At 35.6% G+C, this 24,290-nt stretch overlaps 1 protein-coding gene across 4 annotated transcripts in view; it reads left to right on the top strand.

The window, feature by feature from the left end:
* The window catches only part of VTI1A (vesicle transport through interaction with t-SNAREs 1A), a 273,846-nt gene that overhangs the window by 40,836 nt on the left and 208,720 nt on the right, over positions 1-24,290 (top strand). For 2 of the 4 annotated variants that reach the window (XM_027750091.2, XM_027750094.2), the window contains exons 4-6: positions 11,841-11,918; positions 18,251-18,271; positions 23,113-23,197. In XM_027750091.2, the coding sequence (XP_027605892.1) occupies positions 11,841-11,918; positions 18,251-18,271; positions 23,113-23,197 (184 nt within the window). The remainder of the gene's footprint in view (positions 1-11,840; positions 11,919-18,250; positions 18,272-23,112; positions 23,198-24,290) is intronic. The other 2 variants (XM_027750092.2, XM_027750095.2) reach the window with 1 other exon arrangement.

Here is a 24,290-nt window from a genome sequence, read left to right as displayed (position 1 = left end):
TGTTACTCTAAGGGCCTCTTTATGGGCAACTTGTATATACTTTAATGCTTGGAAATTTTCAGGATATATTTGAGTATGAAATAACTATCATTTTATGTAAGGATTTTTTTATTACTCAAATGTTAGGAATTAACAAAAATTAATTCCTGATCCATATACTTATAAGTACCTCCTGAAAGACCCTAATACTTATTTTATACTTTAGATTTACTCATCTGTTGATTCAAACTGTGATCATACATTTTTTTTTGCAAAATCTAGGTAAATAAATAAATAAGAACATGAATGGTTTGTTATACAGTGTGTTCAAGATCAGCTTGAACAATAGTTTGCTGGTTTTCGTGATCTTTCAGACCGAAAAGCATCTCACCTGTTAAGTTCTTTCTTACCTTTTATTGAACTTTCTCCACCTCTCTTGCAGAAAGGTTATAACAAAATACTCCCAACATGCAAACCAATGTTCAATAAATTTTTAAAACAAGAGTATTTTGATAGATTTTTATCATCCTGCTGCCACTAGATGCCTTGTAGTAGCAGTGGATAATGGCAATGGACAGATGACAGCATGGTCACTTCAGGGTGACCACTCCTGTTTGGTTTATGGTCCTGTGGGGGACTTGAGAGGGAGAGTTTAGGATAAGACCCAAATGTCTGAGCAGAGGGAGGGAACCAGTAGGGAGTGGCTAAATGAGTGGTGGGAAAGGGAGCAAAATATGATGTTTTGTCACACTTTGAGCTAGAAAGAGGTAAGTATGATCACACCAGTGAAAGCATGTGATAAACTGGGGTGAGAAGGTACAAGCTGTGAAAAGTGTAAGATGGAAAATTGATGAATGATAGGGAAAGGGAAAGAGCAACAGGTACATAATCTGAGATTTTAGTAGAATGATTGCTATCACTTTGTGAGAGTTCATCCTGAGATTACTGCATACATTTGAGTCTTTAAATTTATTGCATAAATTTGAGACTAAATTTGAGTCTCTGAATGCTTAGGAATCAAAAATCCAGATATGTTCTACATATTGGGATTTTTTTTCCTTCCCTTCCATATATTCTTTCCACATTGGTTTTGCATGTCAGGTTCATGAATTGGAGTTGAAACTATTATGTTTGCCATATGCTATCAAACTTTGTTTTTCTTTGTATCAGATCATCTGTATTTGATGCTAACAGCTTTGTTATACCAGAAGTTTCTACACTGTGCCATGCAAGAACAGCTGGTGGGGTGGAGGGACAGATGTTTGGTCAAATGGTACTGGGCCTTTCTTGCACTTCAAAGGAGCTGAGCAGAGATATAATATGACTGTAGAGTATAGTTCTGTTTTTCCAATATGAATAATTTCAATATTTGCCATATTTTATTAAGAGATTGGGAGAGCAAATGACCTGTATGAGCAGAAATTGGAAAGTAATTCTTACTGTGGAGTTCACCTTGTAAAGATGAGATCCTATGTATTAAATTCCTATTGCAAATACATACTCCATGGAAGAGATGCTACAGCATTCTGTGATACAAATTAATTCCTTTTGGTACTTTAATCATTACCTTCTTTGTTTGGAACTTCAGGGTTTTTTAAATGAAAAGTGGGATAACTTTTGAATTTAATCTTTGCCGTAATATTGAGATCTGAACATCTTTCTTCCTGTGCATGAATGCCTGTTCAGTTGCTATTTAAATAAAAGAGGTATTATGTAAACAGTAACCATCAAGGTTTATTAAGTATGAAGATCATAGATGTACCTCAAACTCCCCGAACTGCTGATCATCATAAACTGGCTACATTTACTGAAATGAGAATCATTCCATCCCTGCTCTGTTCGTTAAGATTTCCCCTTGTTATCCATTAATGGCCACTATAGGAGGCAGTACAAGTTCTGGTCTAATTGAAGCTTTGACTGATGTAGCAGTCTTTAGGCAGTCATACATAAAGTGAGATTTTCCTTAAGGTTCACACTACATTGCCTTGACAGTGAAAATCTAGGCAGCTATAAACAAGATCAAGAGAAATGTGTAAACATTGTTGGTGACAACATAGGAACAGGGACAAAACAGAAATACTCAGTGAATTTTTTCAGTTTGGACATCAGTATTTCCTAGTGTTTCTTATTATTCTTTGTGTGGTACGTTGGTCTAGTTAGAAGCAGAATTTCTGACTGTGCTACAGATAACAGGAAAAACAACAAGTTAGCTGAAGCTTGTCTATCAGGAAAACACTTTAAATGCCAAATATTTTATAAATATCAATATTTTGTGTAAATATACTCCCTTTCCCTTACACTGTGTTACAAAGTTTAAGTTCTGAAGAAATGAATCAAGTAGGGGATGGGTTAGCATGGCTATTTTACATATAGATATGTGCACTACAGTAATATTTTTTCATCCATTTTATGCACTTTTATAAATGAATATTTTAATAAGTATTTTCACTGAATGGGGAGACTGAGGAACTCAAATGAAGAGGCAGTACAAAAAGGAGGAGGACTTTGGCATGATAAATTAGAGGTAGTGGATTAGTTACTGACTTTTATCTCAGGTAGTGTAAAGCAAGAACTGCTCATCATCAGCTTGTGATAAAACTAGAAAATGCCATGTCTGAGCATTGGGCTAGTATTTTACCATATTAGCTATTGATTTAACACAGCATGAAACAACTGGTGCTGTCCCAGTAGTGCCTGGTGGGGAGCAGTGAAAATACAGATTTACTCCCCCTTCAGTCTGCTGCAAACTTCAAAGTCAAATTGTGGCCACTTAACTACTAAAATTACTAAACTCAGACAATTTTTCTCTTTTTTAGAGGAGGCAGCATGTCTGTGTGTAAGTACATATGTTCTAAAAGGAAGGAAAGGAATCCCAGCTGCGTCACGTCAGGGCAAAAATGACAAATTCAGGGAGCATGAACAGTAAGATGCAAATATTAGTTTTAACTGGGCTGTGTTATACAGAAAGTGCTTTCCATTTTCCTTTTCAGTAATCAACAGTTTGAGCTAATGTGCTTATGGTCTAAAATACTTGCAGTGAAATACACAGAATGATTACCATATGGGTGTATTTGTGTGCAAACCACCATTATTACACCACGTTTGTTCTTTGCATCAAACATTATTTTATTTTTTATTTAATGACAAAGTCAGAAATTATCCTCTGCTACTCTCATTGAATAGAGTTTTTCATATTGTGATTAATATTCTTAGGGCTCAACTGAAAATTTCTTATCCTGTGTATTATTTTCAGAAATTAAAAATCAATATATGAGTGGAAAGATGCTGCTGAGAGTGTGCATGATCAGTGAAAAAAAGGACGGTGTCTAAGAATAGATTTTTATGCACTAAAAAGTATTTTTGGAAAGGTCTGCTTAAGTTTCTTTGGTTTAAAATAGATCCTATCAGAGTAGCACAAATGTAGATGGGACAATTCATCTGCCTTGGAAACATCTCATTCATGCCTGCCCTCATTCTGGGTGTCCGAAATGAGACCTGTCTTTATGGCTTCATTTTGGTTTTTATTCTTGGAGTTCACAGTAGACAAAATGTATAATTTATTAATAGAACTGAGCTCTGTAGCAAAATTGTACTTTTAATTGGAAAGCCTAAAAAAATGCTGTCTTTCCTAGGCTTTGCCTACTGTTAGAAATCCAGGGAGTTGGAGAACTGAGAAAGATGATGGTAGTTTTCAAGAACGGCAGCTGGTTCAGCCCAATTATAGATTATCATTACAGTTCCTGATCTCTGTAGTGTGAGGCCAGAGAATGTAGATAGAGACTGATAAAGGCAATTAAGTATCAAATGGAGGAAGGAAGTGAAACTTGGATGCTTTTTTCCTGGGAAAGGGAGAAGCTGTTGGAATGTACCAGCAGATGTCTTGTTACTGTTAGCAATGGGAATCTAAGCTCCAGATGGAAATACCGGCTGAAACAAAGATATTTTAATGAACGTTTAATGTTTTGGTTTACCTGAGATGTTTATCATCCTTCACCACGAACTAATTAGTGTGAACTAATTAGCTGAAAAATCTTAAGCCTCCTTAAGATTTTTTTTTTCCCTCCCTGACTCACTGTCTTTGGGAACATACTCTTTAAAGGTTGGCACTCATAGTATAAACTTCTTCCTTTGGAGGAAAATGTCTCCATGTTTTCATTTTCTCGGTTCATCTTTCTGTTGGTCCAACACACTGGAATTTATCTTCCATCTCCAAGATTTAGAAAACACTTCTGTTAATTACACCCTTAACACACAGCATAAAGTCTTTGGATCACAAAACAGTCTGAAGTACGTGATCCTGATGTGTAGTTGCTCCTGGTCCTCTAAATAGCATTGGGTGGATAAATGAGGTTGATTAAAAAAGAAAAAGAACAAAAGCAAGCTTTTAGTAAAAAAGGAACCACTGTAATATATGAGTTAGGTCATTACAGCAAGAGCAGTTGAGATGACCAATGAAGATTTCATAAAAGAAACATGAGCTTGGTGATGTGCTTGAAAAAGGCACTAGGAGTTCTCTGTTCCATCATTATCCTTAACAATTTTCCCTAAAAGGTAATTTTTCAGAGAAACTTGTAGCTCTTACATGTATGCTTATCTACATGTATGCATCTACCAGTTCTATATGCAAAGATCTGCCACAGTTAAACCATTTCAAAATAAGCTTATTTTTGTAGCCTAGTTATGCTGATCTTTAAAACAAAGTTATGCAGGTCTCGCAGAGACTTCTGTAGAAGAACAGTAGCCTATAAGACATTAGTGACTCACATGACTTTTTAAAGTCTGTTTTAGGAGTGAAAGTCTTCTGTGATTTGATGTAGAGACTGAACACCCTTAAATAGTTCTGCAGGTTAGCTTGAACAGGAATTGTGGATCAGTTTATCTGTGAACAGAACTGACTTCATTTTGGCTGTTCCTCTTCTTTTCATGTGGATGTTTTGTTGAGACCACAGTCTGGACATGTCTGTTTTCGCTCGAAGTCCAAGTGTGAAGCTTTGGTATAAACAACAGAATTTATCCTACTTAGCCCCCCATCACCCAAATAAATAGTCAGTTTATGGGTTACTTTGAGTCTGCATCACGTGTGTTTTTACCCCTAAGATATCTTTATTTTTAAGCTGTGTCTGAGTCGGAGAGAGGGTGTTCCCCTGTCTCCAACCTTGCTCTTGCCTTCTCTTCCAGCATTGCTGATTGAAATGGCTGTGGTAAAGAAGGGTCTGCAAGTTGCAATCTTTGTCAACAAATTAGGCCAATATGTGCCAATGTTTCCTATACGTATCAAGGCAAAAAGCCCTAACACCAACCAACTTTTAATTTAACAGGCTAGATTATCAGACTGCTCTTTGAACATGCATAGGGTGGTTACAAGGAAGCACTAGGCTTTTGGTGAAAGCGAATCTGGGAGGGAATGAATTTGAGTGATCTCATGCACAATTTAAAGGAATGTCTATTGACAAATAGACAAATTGGTTAACAATTGACAAGTTGGTTAACTCAGCCAGCTGAGTAGATGTGTAAAGATAGATTTTGTAATGAAAGACGATAGTTTAATAATGGTCATTTGAAGGAATCAATGGAAAGGGGTTGGATGAAGCACTGAAATTAGAGTACTGAAAAGCATATTACAGGGGCAGACAAGCAGCTGTAGGTAACAGTAGATAGTGAAATAACTGCAAGTTGGCAGTGCAGAAGGCACACATCACTCTGTTGGCCTGCAGAGATGTTATGGTTAAATTTGAAGATAACCCGTGCAGCAGCTGATGCCTGGCATATATTGAGGTTATGGTACATGAGTAAAATGGCTGGCACTCTGTTGTGCAGAGTAACCCAACACTGAAGGCACCTTGGAGAAACAAAATTCCAATGAAATATGTATATGTAGAGACCAAGATTTAGTAATGATATGTGGTAATTCGAACAAGCAAAAAGTTGAGTGGTTATAATTCAAAAAAAAAAATTGATTTATAGACCAGGCTAAGGGGAGTTATTACTTGTTATGTTGGGAGAATGCTGTCCAAGCCCAAGCAATACTTACCTGAAGTTTTCCATGCTTGGATTTACTCTTGTATTTCATTATATTAGTCTTTGGTAGATGTAGTCTTAAATGGGAAGGGATGATAGTGAGTTTTTGAGCATTCTCTAAAAAGTAGAATGAGGCAGAAGTCAGTTAGTTCCAGCCTTTTGAATTTTGAAAAATCTTTCCATTTCTAGGTTATAAAGTTTAAAATTCAGAGCTCAAGTAAATAAAAGCTGGTTTTCTAAATACAGATAGGAATACAATAGGAGTCATCCTCTGTTACTCCATAAATTCACAGAAACAATGAATTTCAGTTCACAGGTCACCTGTTTTCGTCCCTACCCACAGCCCATGCAATGTAGCAGTTGTTCAAGCATCTGCCATGTTGGTGACATACGTGGTCCCCTGGTCATGAGTTTGAGGTGGAAGTAGTTTTGTGGGCAGAAGCTGCCATTTTTCATGACCAACATGTGTTGTATCCTCGTGGGAGTTTGCTTGACCTTCCTCCCTGCCCTCACCCCATAATGGAACCAAAAGTGTGTTTGATGAAGATTATTGAAAAGAAGATTTATGGACCTGTGGCATCTGTTTAAGATGGGTGATAGTATCTCTGCATTAATTTCACATTAGCACTTGAGGTTTGATTTCTCTCCACCGTTGTAGGAAGCTGTTGACACTTGGCAGAGTGGCAGAACACGGGTTTTGAGTTGTGTGTTTCTCTTTCAGAGTTGCCTGCAGCCTATTCCCTGTGCATGCAGGGAGGGAGGCAAGTCCGGGGGTGGCTGAGACATTGACTTTTGCCAGCTGACACATACTGTTGAATTGATTCTTTCAATCAGAAGTTTCAGTGGATTTGTAGAATAGTTTTTGTTTACTTTTGGACAGAAATGTATCGGCTTTAGGGTTTTTTTTATTTTCTTAAGGAAATGCTTGGAAGTCTGGCATTGCATCAGGTTGTATATTAGCACTGTGTAATAATTTTCCTGCTTCTTACACCCAACTGCTAAACACTAAGCTACTTAGGAACAGGAAAACCCCTTTGGGATTACAGTCTGAAGTGTCTAGTCTATTGTTCCTGGATCACCTCTGCAGAGAGATGTAGAAGTTTTGAAAACTGATGTTTGAACACAATTTTTAATTCAATTTCAATTTTTTTTATTAGGAAACGTTTTATGTTTGTGTTTAAACATAAGCTTTAAGATTGTTAAGTAGGATCTCTTATTTTTCCTCTGAATTTGTTAAACTGTATCTTGTCCATTTCTGCTCAGCAAAAAATACTTAAATACTTATTCCAAAAGGCGGAGATGAATGTGTATATTCTGCAGTATTTAGCTATCCATTTGAGAATCAGGTCACTTTTTTCACCTTGCTTTTAGCGAGAGCAATGGCAAAAATGACTACTCTCAAAGAACAGAAAATAAAATCTAATTTATTCCTGCAAATTATTTTTGGTTATGTTAATCTTGAGTATTTATTTACATCTAGAGCAGGGCCAAACCGTGAAACAGATGCCTGGAGATTTTTTTAAAACATTTATATATACTAGGAAATGCTAATGAATTTTGTATGAAAACAGATGTTTGTGGATAAATAAGCCTTTTTGTTTATTTACGGGTATTCCACAAAAAAATCTGTTTAATCCGTTCTTAAAACATTGAGCCTGAAAAATGGAGAGGTTGGGATGAAAGGATTTGCTGGGTCTTTTGTCTGAAACGAACCTAGGTTTGCTCATTTGTTTGGGGGGCTGCTTAGCATTTAGGAGGGAGAAAGCTATTCTTCAGTTCATGTATGAAAATGTACAATACTTTATATCAATTATTTGACTGATTGCTGGAAGTGCGTTGAAGTGAAGGGGCATAGGCTAGTTCTGGCCTTCACTAATGGGAACATTTCAGTTTGTGGATGGTAATTAAAGTATAGAATGCGGAAAATTAGGCCAAAATTGAATAGAAATGAATAAGTATGTATTCTGTTGTGCAGATGTTGGAAACAGATTATTTTGGATCCCTCTTTCTATCTACATCTTATTTGGTTACCATGTAAAATTCGGTCAGACACCATGTAGATTGTTTCTCTTCCCATTACCTTTCCTGTTTTTATGTTGTGATGTATCTGTATAGGTAGTAATTTAGCAAAATATCCTGTCTGCCAGGTGTGGGAACTAGCTGATTGTATTGTAATACCAGATCATTACTTAATTCATATGCAACCTAGCCTAGCACATGGAAAGCATTATAAATCTATTTACAGTGTGGCTGGTCTGATGATAACATTGTATTAAATTCCCAGGTGAGGCAATTTAAGCAATTGCTTTGCCATGTGTAGGCCATGGAAATTAACTTCTCATATGCTTTAGTAATAGACGAACTTCATTGGTATGCTCAGATTAGTAGTATAGCAGAATTCTTACAGTCTGGTTACGTGTACCCTGCTTCACATGTAGAATCATACAGGGGGGTGGTACTGCAGATCACAGATCTTAATTAGTTTAAGCTGAGTTAATTCATTTCAATTCTAATTTAGCTGGGCTTGCCCATGAAGACATTCAGTTCTATTGGGAAATGTTAAGGCTTGGGTCAAGTAGACAGATTGTTTAAAGCCAAATTGCCAGACAGAACTGAGCAAGTGTATCTGTTTGAACAGGGCTTTAAGGAAATCACCCAATCGGTATGCAAAAATCCTGTTCATAAACCAAGAGAGGTCTGCTTGGAATCAGAAATTCTTCCTTGTCAGAAGGTCTGGGTACTGTAGTACATTTAAAACAGCCCCTGAAACTTTCTCTGTCTTGAAGTTCTTGTAGAAAGTAGCTTAACCCTTTTCTGTCACCGTGTGTTTGGGCACATGGTACATTTGAAATATATCCACTGAGCAAAAGCACTTGTGTGCTTAGACTTTTTGTCTAGATATATACAAGAAAATATAAAATACAAGGAAAACTTCAATATATGACAGACCTTTACAGACAAAAACCTGCACACAGAACCTCTTAAACCTATATTGAGCTGCCCAGAAATGCCTTGGATTACAAACTCTGTAAAGCTTCTGTCTTTTCTAGAAACATACATATAAAGCACCAGTAGACAGTGGTAACTGACAACTAAGACTAAAAATGTTGACAATTTCTTGATTTGCCTGGTTAGCTTATGTATAGAAGTCATTAACTATTTATAAAATGCATTATGAATTGGGTTCCTTCAAACTGTAGCAGAGTGTGTGACATTTCCAGCTCAAACTATCATTCTTGCATTTGGCTAAAGTACGTATTTATAAACAGCTGATAGTTATGAACTAAAAAAAAATATAGAAAATTGTTTAATTACTGAGTTCAGACAAGCCAAACTAATTTGTATAGCCACATTTGGAAGTGTTAACCAATAATACTTTAATAAAAATAAGAATAGTAATTCAAGATATTGATATTTTGGACAAATCCTTAAAGAATAAATGAACACTTTAGTTCAAAGGCCTTTCCTTTTATATTATTGATTCATTTGGAAGTGAAACTGTGATCAAAACTAGTATCAAATTATTTATTGATTATGGCAAAGAGTTGTAACTAATTATAGTCAAAGTATTATTTCTTTTAATATAATTGCTGATTTTCAGATCATGACAGATTTTTGCAATAAAAGAACAATGATACAAATATATTTATTAAGTTCAGCGGTGATGATATAAAGATTATAAAAGGTCTCTTAAAATTGTATTGCTATTTAACATTTATTTCTTTTCCATAAAGTATATGCTTTTTCCTTTCTCCCATGCTGGCTCTTAAGAATGAGAATATCATCCAGTTAAATCTTTCAAATAAATGATGTGTAACCAAGGACCATCTCAGTCCCTACATATTATTAGGCAGCTTGTTCACTGGAGAACAAGCTCATGGAGCATCATGTTCCTCATCTCAGTCTAATAATTATAAATACATTCAACACTAACAGAATCAATGGGGCTGAGTCATTTTGTGAAATTGGGAGAAACTGTACAATTGAACTACTAGACCTCAAATGAAGTCTTAAGATTGAATCTTAATCAGACAAGAAGATTAGATATTTATTGGTATATATTTGTAATTTCCTTCCTTATTTGATGTGTATCAAATAAAAATTGGAAAATAATATAATTGAGCAATCTATGCCAATTTGTTGGCTTTTTGGTGAAAAAAGAGAAAAACAAAACCTATCTCCATATGATATTCTTGCATACTGTGGAATGTTTTAGTCCCCCATAGTGATGAAATGAATAATTTAAACAGGCAGCTCTGATACCACAGCCTGTTTAAAGGTTCTCATTTCCTTTAATGCAGTAGACTACTTTAGCTTGGTTAGTATGAAACTGTGACAGCTGAGATCTCCAAAAGATTTGGCACAATTCACCTCATGTCGTAGGTCCATGGTATGCTTTGTCCTTTCTACGTCTGTAGCTTTAGTACATAATGTAGATCTGAACACTGGCAACTGAGTCACAAATAGGTAAGCTTTGTAACGATGATATTGGTTATAAAGGGTGAACTACACAGGATTAAGAGCTAACATATTTTGCTGTGAGGTGACCAATACAAGGCTTACTCCACTGCTAGACCACATAACGGGTGACCCACTTCTAAACTTCTTTGTCACAAAGGTAGTGAATTTCCCTATGTTCACTATAATTTCTAGTGAGTTGTTTCCTGCCCCTTAGTCTCAAAGAAGTCTTTTGGCATGATGGTCCAGTTAGGGAAGATTTGAGGAGGGTTTTGTTTTTTCTGAGTTCCCGCTGGTAGTCACTACCGTGGCAGGGTGTGAGGGAAGCTCCCATCGGTAAAGGAAGGCCCTGCAGCTTAGTTCTTGCTACTCTTGGGTTTTTTCCTCTGATGAAGTATAAAAATGATCATAGCCACTCTCAAAAAAAGAAAAAAAATAGAAAATATGATAAAAACTCTGTCTCTCTTTTAATGGTAAATATTAACTGACTAAGGACCTGTTATTTGGCTAACAGAGAAATTGAAAGCTGGGCTGATGTTCTCATTATGGACTTCTCTGTTGTTCCATTGAATGCTGTGCTACCCTGGTAATCTTCAGACATTTGCTTTCCATTGCTTGGCACTTGTTCTAGTTTAGAATCCACATGATCAGTTCATGAGCAAATCTGATGCTCATAAGTTGTGAATAACAACTGTAAGGATGCTATGAATGACTGTCCCAGTTTTGTGGTGTTTCCTCGAACTGCTGTAAACCAGTGTTTCCTTGTCCTGTTGTTTTCTCTCCTTTCTTTTGCCCTTTAATTTCTTGCCCTTTCCCAGTAGGCCTTCATAGCCTTAGCAGCATAGAGAACACTTGTTTAATTTTTTACATCTTTAAATGCAATCAGGTATGTCAAATGTGTGTTGTTTGGGTTTGATTTATATTAGTCATATGGGAAAAACTCAGTCTTCCTTTCCTGTTTAGTGGCATCACTGCAGTGTTATGTTGAGTTCTGTGTCCAGCTAGCAAGTGTTCTTCAAAAAAATATGTTTGGTTCCTGCCCTGGCTTTTCTTGATTGCTTCTGATATTATTGTATATCGCCTCTCTGGTTACTCCATTAACATAACTGGGATCACACGTTACTTATCCTGAGCTTCACTGAAGCTGCTTTCATCGCTGCAATGTTGAGGGTGTGACTGTCTTAGAAATTCTAAAGTTTTGCCATGCAGATTTGTCAAAATACAGCAGCTGAAGAACTTTGTAATAACTTTTACTTGCAGATTTTTATTTTTTTTTATATCAAATAGGTATCCATTAGGGGGCTCTCGAGGTTTAAGATGATCAGCCTTGATACCAATGGCTTCGGAGCTTTACTTCCTAACCCTTTTTTCTTTTTGTTTTACAGAAAAGGTCACGAATCGCCTACAGTGATGAGGTGCGGAATGAGCTCCTAGGGGATGACGGGAATTCCTCAGAGAACCAGGTAGGATGCTAATCAAGAAGCCCTAGTGGGTGGCTGGAGGGTGAAGGAGGTCACTGGCACACTGGGCTTCTCAAGCTGCTCCTTAACAGCATTAGCAACAACTCATGTGGAAGTGATACTATTTAATGCAAAGCTGGGGTCTTAATCAACTTCAAAATGTTTCTTGGAGATCTTACATTTAACCCTTTAACTTGTGATCACTGTCTGCTATCTTAAAAAAAATCTTTTCTTCTCTTTTCTTTATTATTTGGTACTTAAGAAATAACTTGAAACACGCTGTTTGCCGACAAAGCCAAGGTCTTCACCTCAAACACATGTAAAAGGAATAAAAAAAGTACATAATGCAGCTTTGATAATAATGCAGTATAATTAAATCAACACTGGCAGGCAAAACAAATGAAAGTGCGCTCACAGAATTAGGCAGTTCCCCACTCAGTTTCCTTGTGTGATTCCTTCCCTAAACAGATTTTCTCTTCTTGTACCAAAAACACAAGTTGTACTAATAAGAACATGCTTTCATAATGCATGTTGTACCAGGATGCAGAATGCTATCCATCTCTTTTAATGAATGAAAGCTTGATAATCCTGAGGCTTTCTTAAAATCTTGTAACCAAATTGTTATTCTGGATACTACAGTGAGGATCCTGCTAAACTACCCAAAATTACAAAGGCAGTGTTTTATTCAGGAGACTTTGACCTACCTGTTAATATTTGTTCTGGGGCTGAAACTTGTTTGACACTTTGAAAGCAGAATATTTCTTTTCTTTTTGAAAATTATGTCTTCAAAGTTGTACCTTTTGAATTAGAATTTAGCCAAAAGTTTTCTTAAATGTCAGATTGCCTCTTCTGATGATATAGAATCCAAATTATTTTATAGTGAAAGTGAAAATTGTTTAAATACTTACTCAAGAAATGTGATAGTAAATAAGGAAATGGATCACAACAATGTTCTGAAATTTTCTGTATCTTCTATACCTGCAGTATAAGCTCAACTCCACTAAGAACGGAAAAAAAAAAGACTTGGAGACTTACCCGGTAAAATGACTTTCAAAACACAGACCTTGTTACCCTTATCTTATGCAGTATTTTAAATATGCTCTATAAGTTTTAAGCTTAGACTTTAATTCATACATTAATGAAAGCATACACAGGATACAATTTATCTGAAGACACAAGACTAGAGTAGAGCAGCTCTGATATCTATGTGAAAAGTTAAATTTAAAAGATGTTAATCTTCATATTTATATATTACAGCAAGGGGAGATTCCAAAATTTGAGTAAAATAAAGAGGGGGTTTTATCCCAATAATAAATTTATGGAGAAGGTGATTTTAGGAAAAAGAGTTTCATAGTCTGCATGTCATGATTTTAAACGCAGTCCTGTGAAAGTGTTAAGATTCTCATTTTATTTCTCTTAAGGTGCTGCTATTTTTACATTTCAAGAAAAAATTATGTGAATTCAGACATAAAAGGGCAATTGTGATAAGAAACTTTACTTAGAATATCTTATGGGTAGGGATGAGATAAAATATTTTATTTTCACTTTTTAGGGAATGTTTAATTAACTGGTTCATGTGTGCACTTTTTATGAGGTATGATCTTTTTTCCAAACGTGATGGAAGAGACATGGTCTCATCTCAAGGAACTAAACGCTACTTTCAACCATTTGTCAATATGAGGATTTTTTCTTCCAAATGAAGAAATGGAAGAAAATTTTGGCTGCGTAAGGAGTTTTGTATAGTCTTTTAGGTAATCAAAATCATATTCCATAACCCAACTTGAAGCTGTTACCCCTGTACCTTTGAAAGTTCTGAATTCCTTTCTTAAAAAATATTATGAAATAGCACCGTAAGGGAGTCACCTAATTTCTTTTAATTATGTGAATGCCATTATTTTTAAAAATACATTATTTATTGTGTTTTTTCGATAATAAATCACACATTTTCTTTTTCTTATTAAATATCCTTATTTACGTCTGTACTTCTGTGCATGTAGTTATGAGTGCAAGCAGTTAGTGCAAAAACTTCAGCTGGTATTGAGCTTATTAAAATGTACGGCCATCAAAATCATATGTAAGGTTTGGGTGCTTACCATATACCGAACATGATATATTGTCGTATTTAACTCGGTAACCCCAGGTCTAATACACTTTCATTCCTATACATTATTATATTGATAGAAAACTTGGACTAGATGATAAAAAGATGCTCAGGTATAACTTACAGCCTAGTAAAATATTTGAAAATGTTTCAAATGCTTGCTTTCAGTTTCTCTGGTGGAAATAAATATAGGTACGTGGACTGACCCTGACCCTGATGCTGTAGGATTTTTACTTCTCAGTCAGTTTGGATAAGGTTAAATTAGTTTAACCGAAAAATGATGGGTTTGTTTTCCCCAGTTCAGTCACCAAACTGTAAAAGCGGAGAGGAAGGATTCCTCTTCTGACAGGAGGTATTGAAAAAAGTTGCCAGTTCAGAATTGCTCCTGTACTAATCCACAAATATTGGTAAAATCTGGCAATAGAAATACTGGATATCTGGGCAGCCTAGGGTGTTATCCAGAGGCAAATAAGATATACGAGTAGCACATTTTGGGTATGGTCTTTGTCATTGTGATAACACTTGCATAATGTTTTTGGTGGAGAGAGAAAACAAAAGGAACTTATTGTATACTGGCTAGTATGACCATATTAAATATCAAGGAATAAATAAGGCACTATTGGGGAAATAAACAATCTGGATATTTTCATTATTCAACTTCTTTTTTTATTTGAGTTTCAAAGGTACAATTACAGTGAACTACAGCCAAGTTACAAACTGTAATAGGTAGGGTGATAGGTATGAGTTTCCAGTTGTTCTCCCAAGAAGAAAGATTGAAGCACAAAGAACAGATTGAAGAATTAGCAAATGATGATTTGTCTTTTGTCTTCTTGGTTTTCCAAAATGTCTCCCATAAGTAGCAGCCATTATATCTGGATGATAGATTAGAATACAATTGCCTTATAATGTGTATACTAAGACTTAACTAATTTTACCAGATAAAGCATATAGAAATTTCCTGTAAGAAGTTGTAAGAATTATACAGTTTTACTATTGAAAGTTTCTTTTGAAATAAATATATCTTTGTTTAATTAGATAGGTGGTGATGTAGTGCTCTTAATGCACTTAGAGTTTAGTAAAGTCATTGCTTAGCATAAATTAATTTCTTCTTAATTTGAACCATATGAATGTAGTCAAATGAGGCACTTAGAGGTTGAGAATCAAGAGACATCCCCTCTTGCATAAAAAAACCCCACTTCACTCACCCAATCCCAAAAACTGTGTGCATTGGGTTGTTATTTATTTTCCAGGAGTGGTCTCAAACAGGTTTTGTTGCTTTCAAGTCTTGTTTGTCATCCTGGCCACCAACATTAAGCAAATCCCTTGAAAGTTTTTAATTTAAATCCCTTGAGTTTTTCATTGCAATGATACACTACTTAAAGTTGTGGCTTCACTTTAATAATAATAGAACTGTTTTATGTAGCAATTCGTATGGTTTTGAGAAAGGATATGTTGGGTTAAATCAGAAATCGTTCTCGACCAAAATAATGTCAGGTACAGTATTACCAACTTCCTTGAGATGCAAGTGTTCCTTTCTCTTGTGCAACTATGTTCATTAGTAAGTTAAAATAAATCCTCATTAGGTTAAATTGTGTGTCTGTATATACATACATTTTATAAGTGATTTCTGGTGAACAAATGTTTTGTGGCTACTTAATTTCTGACTACAAAGTTGTGATAATATTAGATTTGGACTTGCTGTGCATAAAGTGTGTCAAACTTCAGCTACAGACCAGGGGGTGAAGTTGGTCAATTTAATTCGCCAAGATCTAAAGAAGGTCGGTATCATTTTATATAGCCCTGGCAGAGCAGATCATTACCAGACACAAATCTGTTCGTTACATGCCGAGGGTTTATAGCAAAATAAATAGACTGTCATCATAAGTTCAGAAAATTGTGTGTTCGACCCACGATAATGTGTAAAGGGCGTTTAATAGAGTTCAGCATTTATTCGTTATCTATATGCGGACAGAGACGGCGGTAGCGTTATCAGCTTTTTAAAAAAAATTCGGTAGTTTTCTGTGTCACGTGACATGCCTCACAGACACACACGCGCACACACACACACACACACACACATCCCATCTCGCTCCCTTGCTCTCTGTGGCGCAGTTTTGATTTTAGTCACAGCAGAAGGCTTAGCCACAAGAGATTCCACTGGTTCAAACCAGCGTAAACCAGATTTTTTTTTTTTTTTTTTAGCCTACAAAGGAACAGATTACCTCTTGTATCGAATTCTGTATTGCAAAAAATTAAATAAATAAATCTTTGTTTCAAAAATATGCTGATTATCATAACCTAAAATGGTGGCTGCACACGGCTTAACGCTGTTTATAGTTCAGCAGTGAGCATAATAAAAATAATGTTTCAAAATAGAAACGTAAAGGTAACACATTTTCATCAAGAGCATTGTTAAATGGGGGAAAAATATATCTTTTGTTAATTTGAATGAATATCTTTCAGCCAATGTTAAAAAAAAACCCCGAACCCTCTCCCATTACTTAGCTTAGCTGCAAATCCCATGCAGAGCTTAAATTCAGCCATGCAGCACAAACAAGATAGAACATTTTTGTTTGGGACCTATTGAAAAAACAAATGTGCAGCATTTTAAAACTCTCATTGATTATAGCAGGGTGGCATGCCCAAACGGGCTCTATTGCGGGAGAGTCGTTTTAAACTTTGGCCCTTTAAGTATCATAGTCAACTGAAGAATGGTGGCCTCAGAAAGAAAAGATAGCTATGTGATCAACTCCCAGATCGTCTCTTTCTAAACAGCCTTAATGTTTGCCTTTTTGGGGAAAAAAGGGGGGGAAGAACTGGAGAAAGAGACCAATTTATGATAGGCCAGGCACTTGAATTTAAGCATTGGTTTGGCAGACAATGCAGTTTTCTTTATACCAAATTCTAGCAAAGTTCCTTTAAGCTATGTGCAGAGGAGCTGGTTCACTTAGAGTCGATGTGGTGTAGTAGCCCTCCTAATTACATCTCGTTAGAGCCTCCTTGTCCGTTTTGTAACGTTCAGTTTTAGAGGAGCCATATGAAACAGTAGAGAATAATGGAGGTTCTTTTGTTTCCTTCATGCTGGTGAGACTTAAGTAGTAGTAAACATTCCGAGCTTACACATGTTGAAAATTAGTGCTATGAAACTGTAGGTGAAATATCAGCATAAACTGAGGTAATTATGTAGCTGTTGTACTTTCGAATTCAACTGGAATCGGTGAGAGAACTGTAATTTTTTTATAAAGAGCCACTCTTGTGCAGACATTTATTGTCAGTGATTATAGGTTTTGTTCCATTACAAATAATTTCTCTCTCTCTCTAAGGGGAGAGTATATTACAACATGGCTTGATGGTCAGGCTGGGGTTTTATTTAGTTTTATAGTAAACCTACCAGAGCAGTATTATTAACGGTGTTAGATTGTGTTGATTTACAAGCATAAATTAATAAATATAAATGTATATACTATATAAGTATGCACACACACTCTATGTGTGTATATATACACACACTCTGTATAGTGGATTAAGAACCTGGAATGGGTGTTTTCTGAGGGAAATATGTTTCATGTTGTTCCCTATTCCTTTGTCTATTTTTAAATAAGCTGTTCAATAAATCATAATTCTGAGCCATTTAACTAAACTGCTGCTTTTTTTTTTTTTTTTTTACATGGCAAAACCCCCTGTATGAAGTTCAATAAAAAAATTAGGTAATATAGTTACAGTAGAACTTGGGTATATAAAAATTGAAATACTGGTTACATGCTATAAAGATGCAGTCATCTATTAATAAGTTAGATCTGCTAGTAAAATAAGAAATCGGTTGTCACAACTAAAATATACAGAAAACATTCTGCAAACTTGTATATACAAAACCACTTCAGCTGTACAATCTTGGAAGAGAGGAATAGTAAACTTGTTTTTTTCTTTATAATATAGACTTCTATGAAGTCATTCCCCTTTATTTCATGATGGTGTCTTAGATGTGGTTTAAAAGAGAATTTCACACTATTCTCTTTGTTTAATGTGACAGTGTGAGAAAGTGATCTTTATTCGTTCAAAAAACTCTGCATGTAGTCTATGTTTAGGTTCTTTTAATGTGTTTGTCTGTGATTTTTAAATGCTAAACATGTAAACAGATAAATTGTCAATGTTAATTCTGTATCCTGTCACACAACTGATCTTTCTTTCCTGCCATTTCTTTCCTTTTTATCTTTTTTGTGCGTTCATGTTGCAGTTGATAAAATTACGTGAAGAGGTGAGTACTTTCTTGCTTTTTGTTGTCTAGCTTTCCCTTTAAAGCTGAGTTTCTAAATCTGAAGTAGATCTTTTTGTTCATTGTTGCAGGGAAATCTACACAAAGCAAAAATATTGATTACATTGCTTTAAAATATTCACTGTTGTGCCTCTTTTTCCCTAATAATTGTATACTTACATAGGAATCTCTAGATCAAACCTTAGAAATTAACATTCTTTGATAGTGGAATTTTTTTAAAGGCACTAGAAAAAGAAGGGGGAAAAAACTCCTCTATTATTTGATCTCTCCTAGAATACCATGATCAAATCAGGTACAGTAATAATCATGTTTGCATCACAAAATCTTTGATAGGGAAAATACATTTATACACTGGTATTGAAAATGAAAGCATTGCTTTGGTATAAACCGTTGCTGAAACATTGTAAAAATTACACAGAATTTCACAGTGTTTTGAGTTTGGAGTGAGGTATTCAAAGAGCTTATGTATTATATTGGATATTTCACACCCATTGAAAATACAGTACAGGTAGGTAGACCTACACACACACATATCAATATTTATTATTTATTTGTGAGTGTTGTAGATCTGTAGGTGTAACACTAGAGATCAGTATTCCAGAACACCTTTCTTCCAGTTATAAAATGGATCATAAATATTTAGAGAGAAGCCTGTTTTAATGGTCAGTTCCTCAAATGTTTCAGTTTATTTTCTGAAATTAATCTCTGCTGTTACTTACTGCTCTAGCAAAGCAGGTATTTGAACTGCTATTTTTTTATTATTTCCTGGTAGCCACTGAAAAGAAGGTCTGAGTAAAGTCAAGATTTCTTACAGGTCAGATTTCTGAAGGGTTTCATACAGAGAGTTTGGACCAGCGAAGTATTAGAATAAATATATTTAGAAGCATAAGTATTTTAACATCACGTATTTGTTTGGTATCCTTTTTGTGAAACCTGTGTGCCCAGTAATGTATCAGTAATGCATACTGAACTCTGCAGGAGAGGATTTGTAAGTTTTAGAAATGGTGATGACAAAGAATTGTAAAGTAACCAGATTAAGGACAATTACAGAGAATTCTTAAAAACAGATAGATATTTGTGATATAAAGATTCTTTCACTAGTTCTCCAAATGCTTTGTTTTTCCCACTTTTCATGGAGCTGATATTAATATGTAAAAACTACTGAGTAAAACAGTTAACAAAAAAAAAAATTAAACAAAATAAACATGTAGCTACATGAAAGCCTTCCCACCACTGCTGAGCTCCCCTCCCCAATAGTCCCAGTATTTAAACAGATGACAGTATTGTTGCAAGGCTTTGTATAGCCTGATTTCTGAGATTTTTCAGAAGAACAGGGTTCATTTTCTCATCCCTTGAACAACACTAGCACGTCTGCTCCCATGCTTTTGCAAAGAATATAGTAGGATCATTTTTGCTTGCAAACATAGATTGTAGTTTTATAAACATAAAGATTCCTAATTTGTAAAATTACTCTGAAAATTTAATCTTATGTGAGGAACAAAGGTGCTACTTATGTGCTTTTCTTTTAGAAATAGCTGTGAAGGCTAGTAAGAAAATTCTGGATGTTATTGCAAAGGGCTGCAACTTGGGAGCTATTCTGAACTCAGTCATACCTTTTGGATCTTATAAATCTTCATCAGCCACCTAAAAGAAATTATATTGCTTCTGGTAATTTATTTTTTTTGTTTTTCCTTGCTAACCTTATAAGTTACTTTTTCCTCTCTCTGCATATAGTGAAAGCAGTAGCAAATAGAACTATTATTTAGGAATTTATTATTTTGCCTAGATCAAAATTGCACAGGTAGAGGAAAAAAAAATTAAAAACCAATTGTTGGCATTCTGTTCTCTGCACTTAAGTACCCACTATGTGTTGAATAGATTGTAATTGCAGTGGTGTTTTTATACCCAATGCAAAATGCACATTAAAGTTTAAATGAAGGCTAGTACAGTGACTCAGGCATAATTCTTAACTCGTCACATAGTGAAACATCAAGGCATCCCCAATTATAGTTCTCCTAAGGAGGTATGAAGTGATCTTAAAAGAAATTGTGGTTTGCCATACTGTTTGTTAATAAAACCTGGGCTTCCTCTCATTACAAGGCTCTATTCTAGCACACTTGCCGTACACAGGCTTCCGTGGAGGCTGTGTCGCTCTGTCTTTTGAGCTCCTGAGATCTCAGTTTGAATCCAGCCCACATGGAATGACTAAATCTCTAGTGATAGCATGCCACTTTGCAAAACTTCCTTATGTAACTCCAGATAGAAGCTGTTTCTGAAGCTGCAAGACACACTGAATCACCTCGCTGCCCCCCTCACAGAGTGTAGGGGATACTGTAGGAGAAGGAGTTTGGGGAGGGGTGGGAAGCAGTTGAAAGCATCAGCTGCTGCTATAGGGCCTTGATTTCATGTCCAAAGGACAGGGTGCCTCCAAATCCAAACAGTGTAAGTGACACCACCCTTTATAATAAAATTAAGTTTCATTATAGAATGCCTTGGGTGGAAAGGTTCTGAAATCAAGTAAGAAATGGCTCTGAGTTAATGTTAACATTGAGTTCACAGGGCTTTAGTATTCTAATTGCTCACAGTACAACTGAACTGAACTGAGGGTTTGTAATTTATTTTACTTAAATGTGGCTTATATGGTATATAAAAATACACAGTTAAATGCTAATTCTTTCTGTTCAGTAGCTCTTTCACCTTAAATTGTGAAATCTGATTATTTCTCCCTCTCTCCCTTAACATAGTAGGACAGTGTTTTCATTTCCAGTATAGCACTACAGCCCTATACATCTGTTCTATGATCAGTGTTCTACTCCTTGTGCTCACTCCCAGCCTTTGGTGTGTTTTTTGAAGTATCCCCTCTCTAACTTTTAGGATTCTTACCTCCTAAACTCCTTTTTATATACTCCTCTCCCCCTTTCTCTACTTTTCTTTCTTGAGAGACATCTGTGTAATGGTGTTAGGTTTCTGATGTTTTTTACAAAGTTTAAAATATTTAACACTAGTTGTTCTTTAATAGATTTGAAGGGGCAGTATTTGGAGAAAGGCACTACACTCTTTTTTTTTGTTCTAATGGACAGTGAAGAGGATCCAGCAGATGTTGTGAAAAGGTGCCTTTTTAAAAAAATTAAGCAAAATTAACACTAATTATCTAGATTGACCATGAGACTAAGAACATGCACCACTCTAGTTGCTGTCATGATTTCAATTAAAGCATTGTAGCTTATGGTTTTAAATTTTATTCAATGCTTGTGCTGATTTTTTTTCTTGGTGGCCTGCCCCCCATGAATGCAAAAGCCTTTTTTGCAATTTGCTCTTAACCTATCCACTGTGTATTAGACAACTCTATTAATTATTATAGACTGTTATTGCAGCTTTCCTGACCTTCACATTGGGTCCTATCTGTGCTGATCTAAATGCATTGTTTTAATGATTTCCAAAAAAAGAAAAAGAGAGGGGGGGGGGGAAAAAAAAAAAGAAAAAATTCAAGGCAAGCTTTGATGTGGCTTTAGCTGCCTCGATCGTCTGGCCGCATCTCAGAGATGTGTCACCTATGCCGGGAGGGAATAGGGAAATCACGTTTTGAATGGTAATGATAACATACTAATCACTTCCTTTCTTTGAAGATAGAAGCGAGATATTCTGTCAGCATCCCTGGCTGCTAGAGCTTGGAGGCACTGGTCTAGGTGTATTAGCTTAAGTGTGCATGTCAATACAGCTTGCATCTCCCAAGATCCATAGGGGCTCATTAGAGCAAGGTAGATCGTTTCAGTAGACAGCCACTCAGATAATATGTATGGCACCTCCTTTTTTTATTATTATTAGAAAGCATTTCTTCCATTTTAAAATGACATCTGTCAACAAGGCAGAGTTGTAGGAAATATTTTTTTGACAAATATCCAAAATGCGTTTTTTGGGTAAAGGACTGCTTGGAAAGGGGTGTGTGATTACTGGGGGGGGGTGGGAGAGGGTTGGCTTATATTGTTTGATGACTTGATTAGAGCTAGTCTAGGATCAAATTTCCAAAGGAAATGAGCTTACATGGTGAAATGTTGGTGTTTTGGATGGAGAATGAACTAATGAAAATAATAATTTCACTTTCTTCACTATTGCAGCTCCCCAAGTGAAAATGTATTGGAAGATGCATTTTTATCACAGTTGATTGTTATCTCATAAATGGACAGATGACTTCTGGGAAAAATATCTTATACCTGCGTCTGTGTATATTGTTTATATGTTTGTATATATTTAGGCATAAGAGATGTAAATCAAGAAACCAGTGTTTTGTTTCTACATCTTTTTACATCAAACAGTCTGAAGAATATTCATGCTGTTCAATATTCTGTATGAATAGCTTGTTGTTTTTATCAGCTCACTTCAGTAGTACGCATAAAGGAAATATATATCCTCTGCTGAAAATTAAGTTCATATTAAAAACTACCGCTTGCATTCAAAGTGATGGTTTCATCAAGCCATAATTGAATAGAGATCATGGGTGCTTGCATACATGTGTCACGGAGAAATCTATTTTGGAAATGCTCTTCAGACAGGTTTCCCATGTAATAGTTGCATTCTGTTTTATTGGGTTCATGTAAGAAGAGTTAAGCACATATTCCGTGTTTCAAAACAAAAATGATTGGTACACATAATTATGATTGATCATAGAACCTGCCCCTTCCAGTTGTCCTTATAACAGGCTCTTCCATAAAATATACGTGGATATTTTTATGTTTTGGAATATGAAAGCACAATTAAAAAGGGGGAGAGAACATTGTAGACTGCTGCCTGATTTTTTTTTCTCTCTCTTCCCTTTTCTTTTTCAGAGGGCACATCTGCTCGATAACACAGAGAGGCTGGAAAGGTCATCTCGGAGACTAGAGGCTGGATACCAAATAGCAGTGGAAACCGGTAAGAATTCTGAGAGTGAGCAAATTGTCTTGCTTATGCACAGCAGTCTTCACAACACATGACATTTCAGGGAAACTTCAAAGGCGAAACAGAGACAGCAGCCCGAGATGTGGTTTACATATTGGGGAGACAATTGGGAGCTTATTTGCGCTTATCTTTTTTCAAGTTAAAAGGCATGACATCTACTGAAAACAGTTCCTGAGGTTTAAAAGTATACATCTGAAAAGAGATGGAATACTTTGTCTAAATTCTACATTTGTCTTAATATGCAGTTACATGTTGTCAGTTTACCCACCCGCAATGATTGCTAGCACACACTGCAGACTCCAGTTGTTTTTGTCTTTTACTTTTATTCATATATGTAAAAAATATCATTTTAATACATTTTGTAAGATATTAACTGCAGTTGATATATAATAAGGCTATCAACTCAATTTTCTTGCAATCAGATCAGTGACTGATTATGCAGCAGTTTCTGTGCAATGAAAGAAGTAAACAAATCATACTCCAAAATGTACAAATGGAATAAAATTAGGGAAGAAGGCTAAATTGCAGTGCAGTTATTGAATTAGCGGGTTTTTTTAATTGACTACAACTTTTCAGTTGGTATTTTCGAAATGTTTTTCTAAGTTTTAGCAATTTACAATGGATTTTTTTAAATGAGCAATAGTTAAGCCTTCAAAGTCTAATCCCCTTAAATAAAGCTTGTGAAAGTTGAAAAAACTTTCAGAAAATTTATGTTTGAGCAATGAAGTTATTTTCTAGCAGAGAGTCCCAATTAATTGGTATATTCCAGTGTGTGTTTTAGAATTCAAGCCTTATAAGAGCTAAATTGAGTTGAACCCTTACACAGTTAAATATGGCTGTGTTAAATGAATGGTATTACCAAAGTGCCTGCGTTTTAATTATTCTGGGCTTAGTGCTATGCACAATAATAAAATGGGTGTATGAAACATACAGTGCAGAATTTGGAGGGGACAAAGAGAATTAACTCTCTTATGCCAGAGGATGACATGTTAGTATAGATGGATATATGATAGCAATTAAGTTTGCTTTCCTGCAGATTTTCAGATCTGTTCTATCAGTGGTCAAT

Source organism: Pipra filicauda, unplaced genomic scaffold (assembly GCF_003945595.2).
Source record: "Pipra filicauda isolate LSUMZ 115617 unplaced genomic scaffold, ASM394559v2 scaffold213_size2393758_pilon, whole genome shotgun sequence".
NCBI lineage: Eukaryota > Metazoa > Chordata > Aves > Passeriformes > Pipridae > Pipra > Pipra filicauda.
Note: the sequence above shows the minus strand (reverse complement) of the source record. Positions and strands in the feature narration are given on the sequence as shown.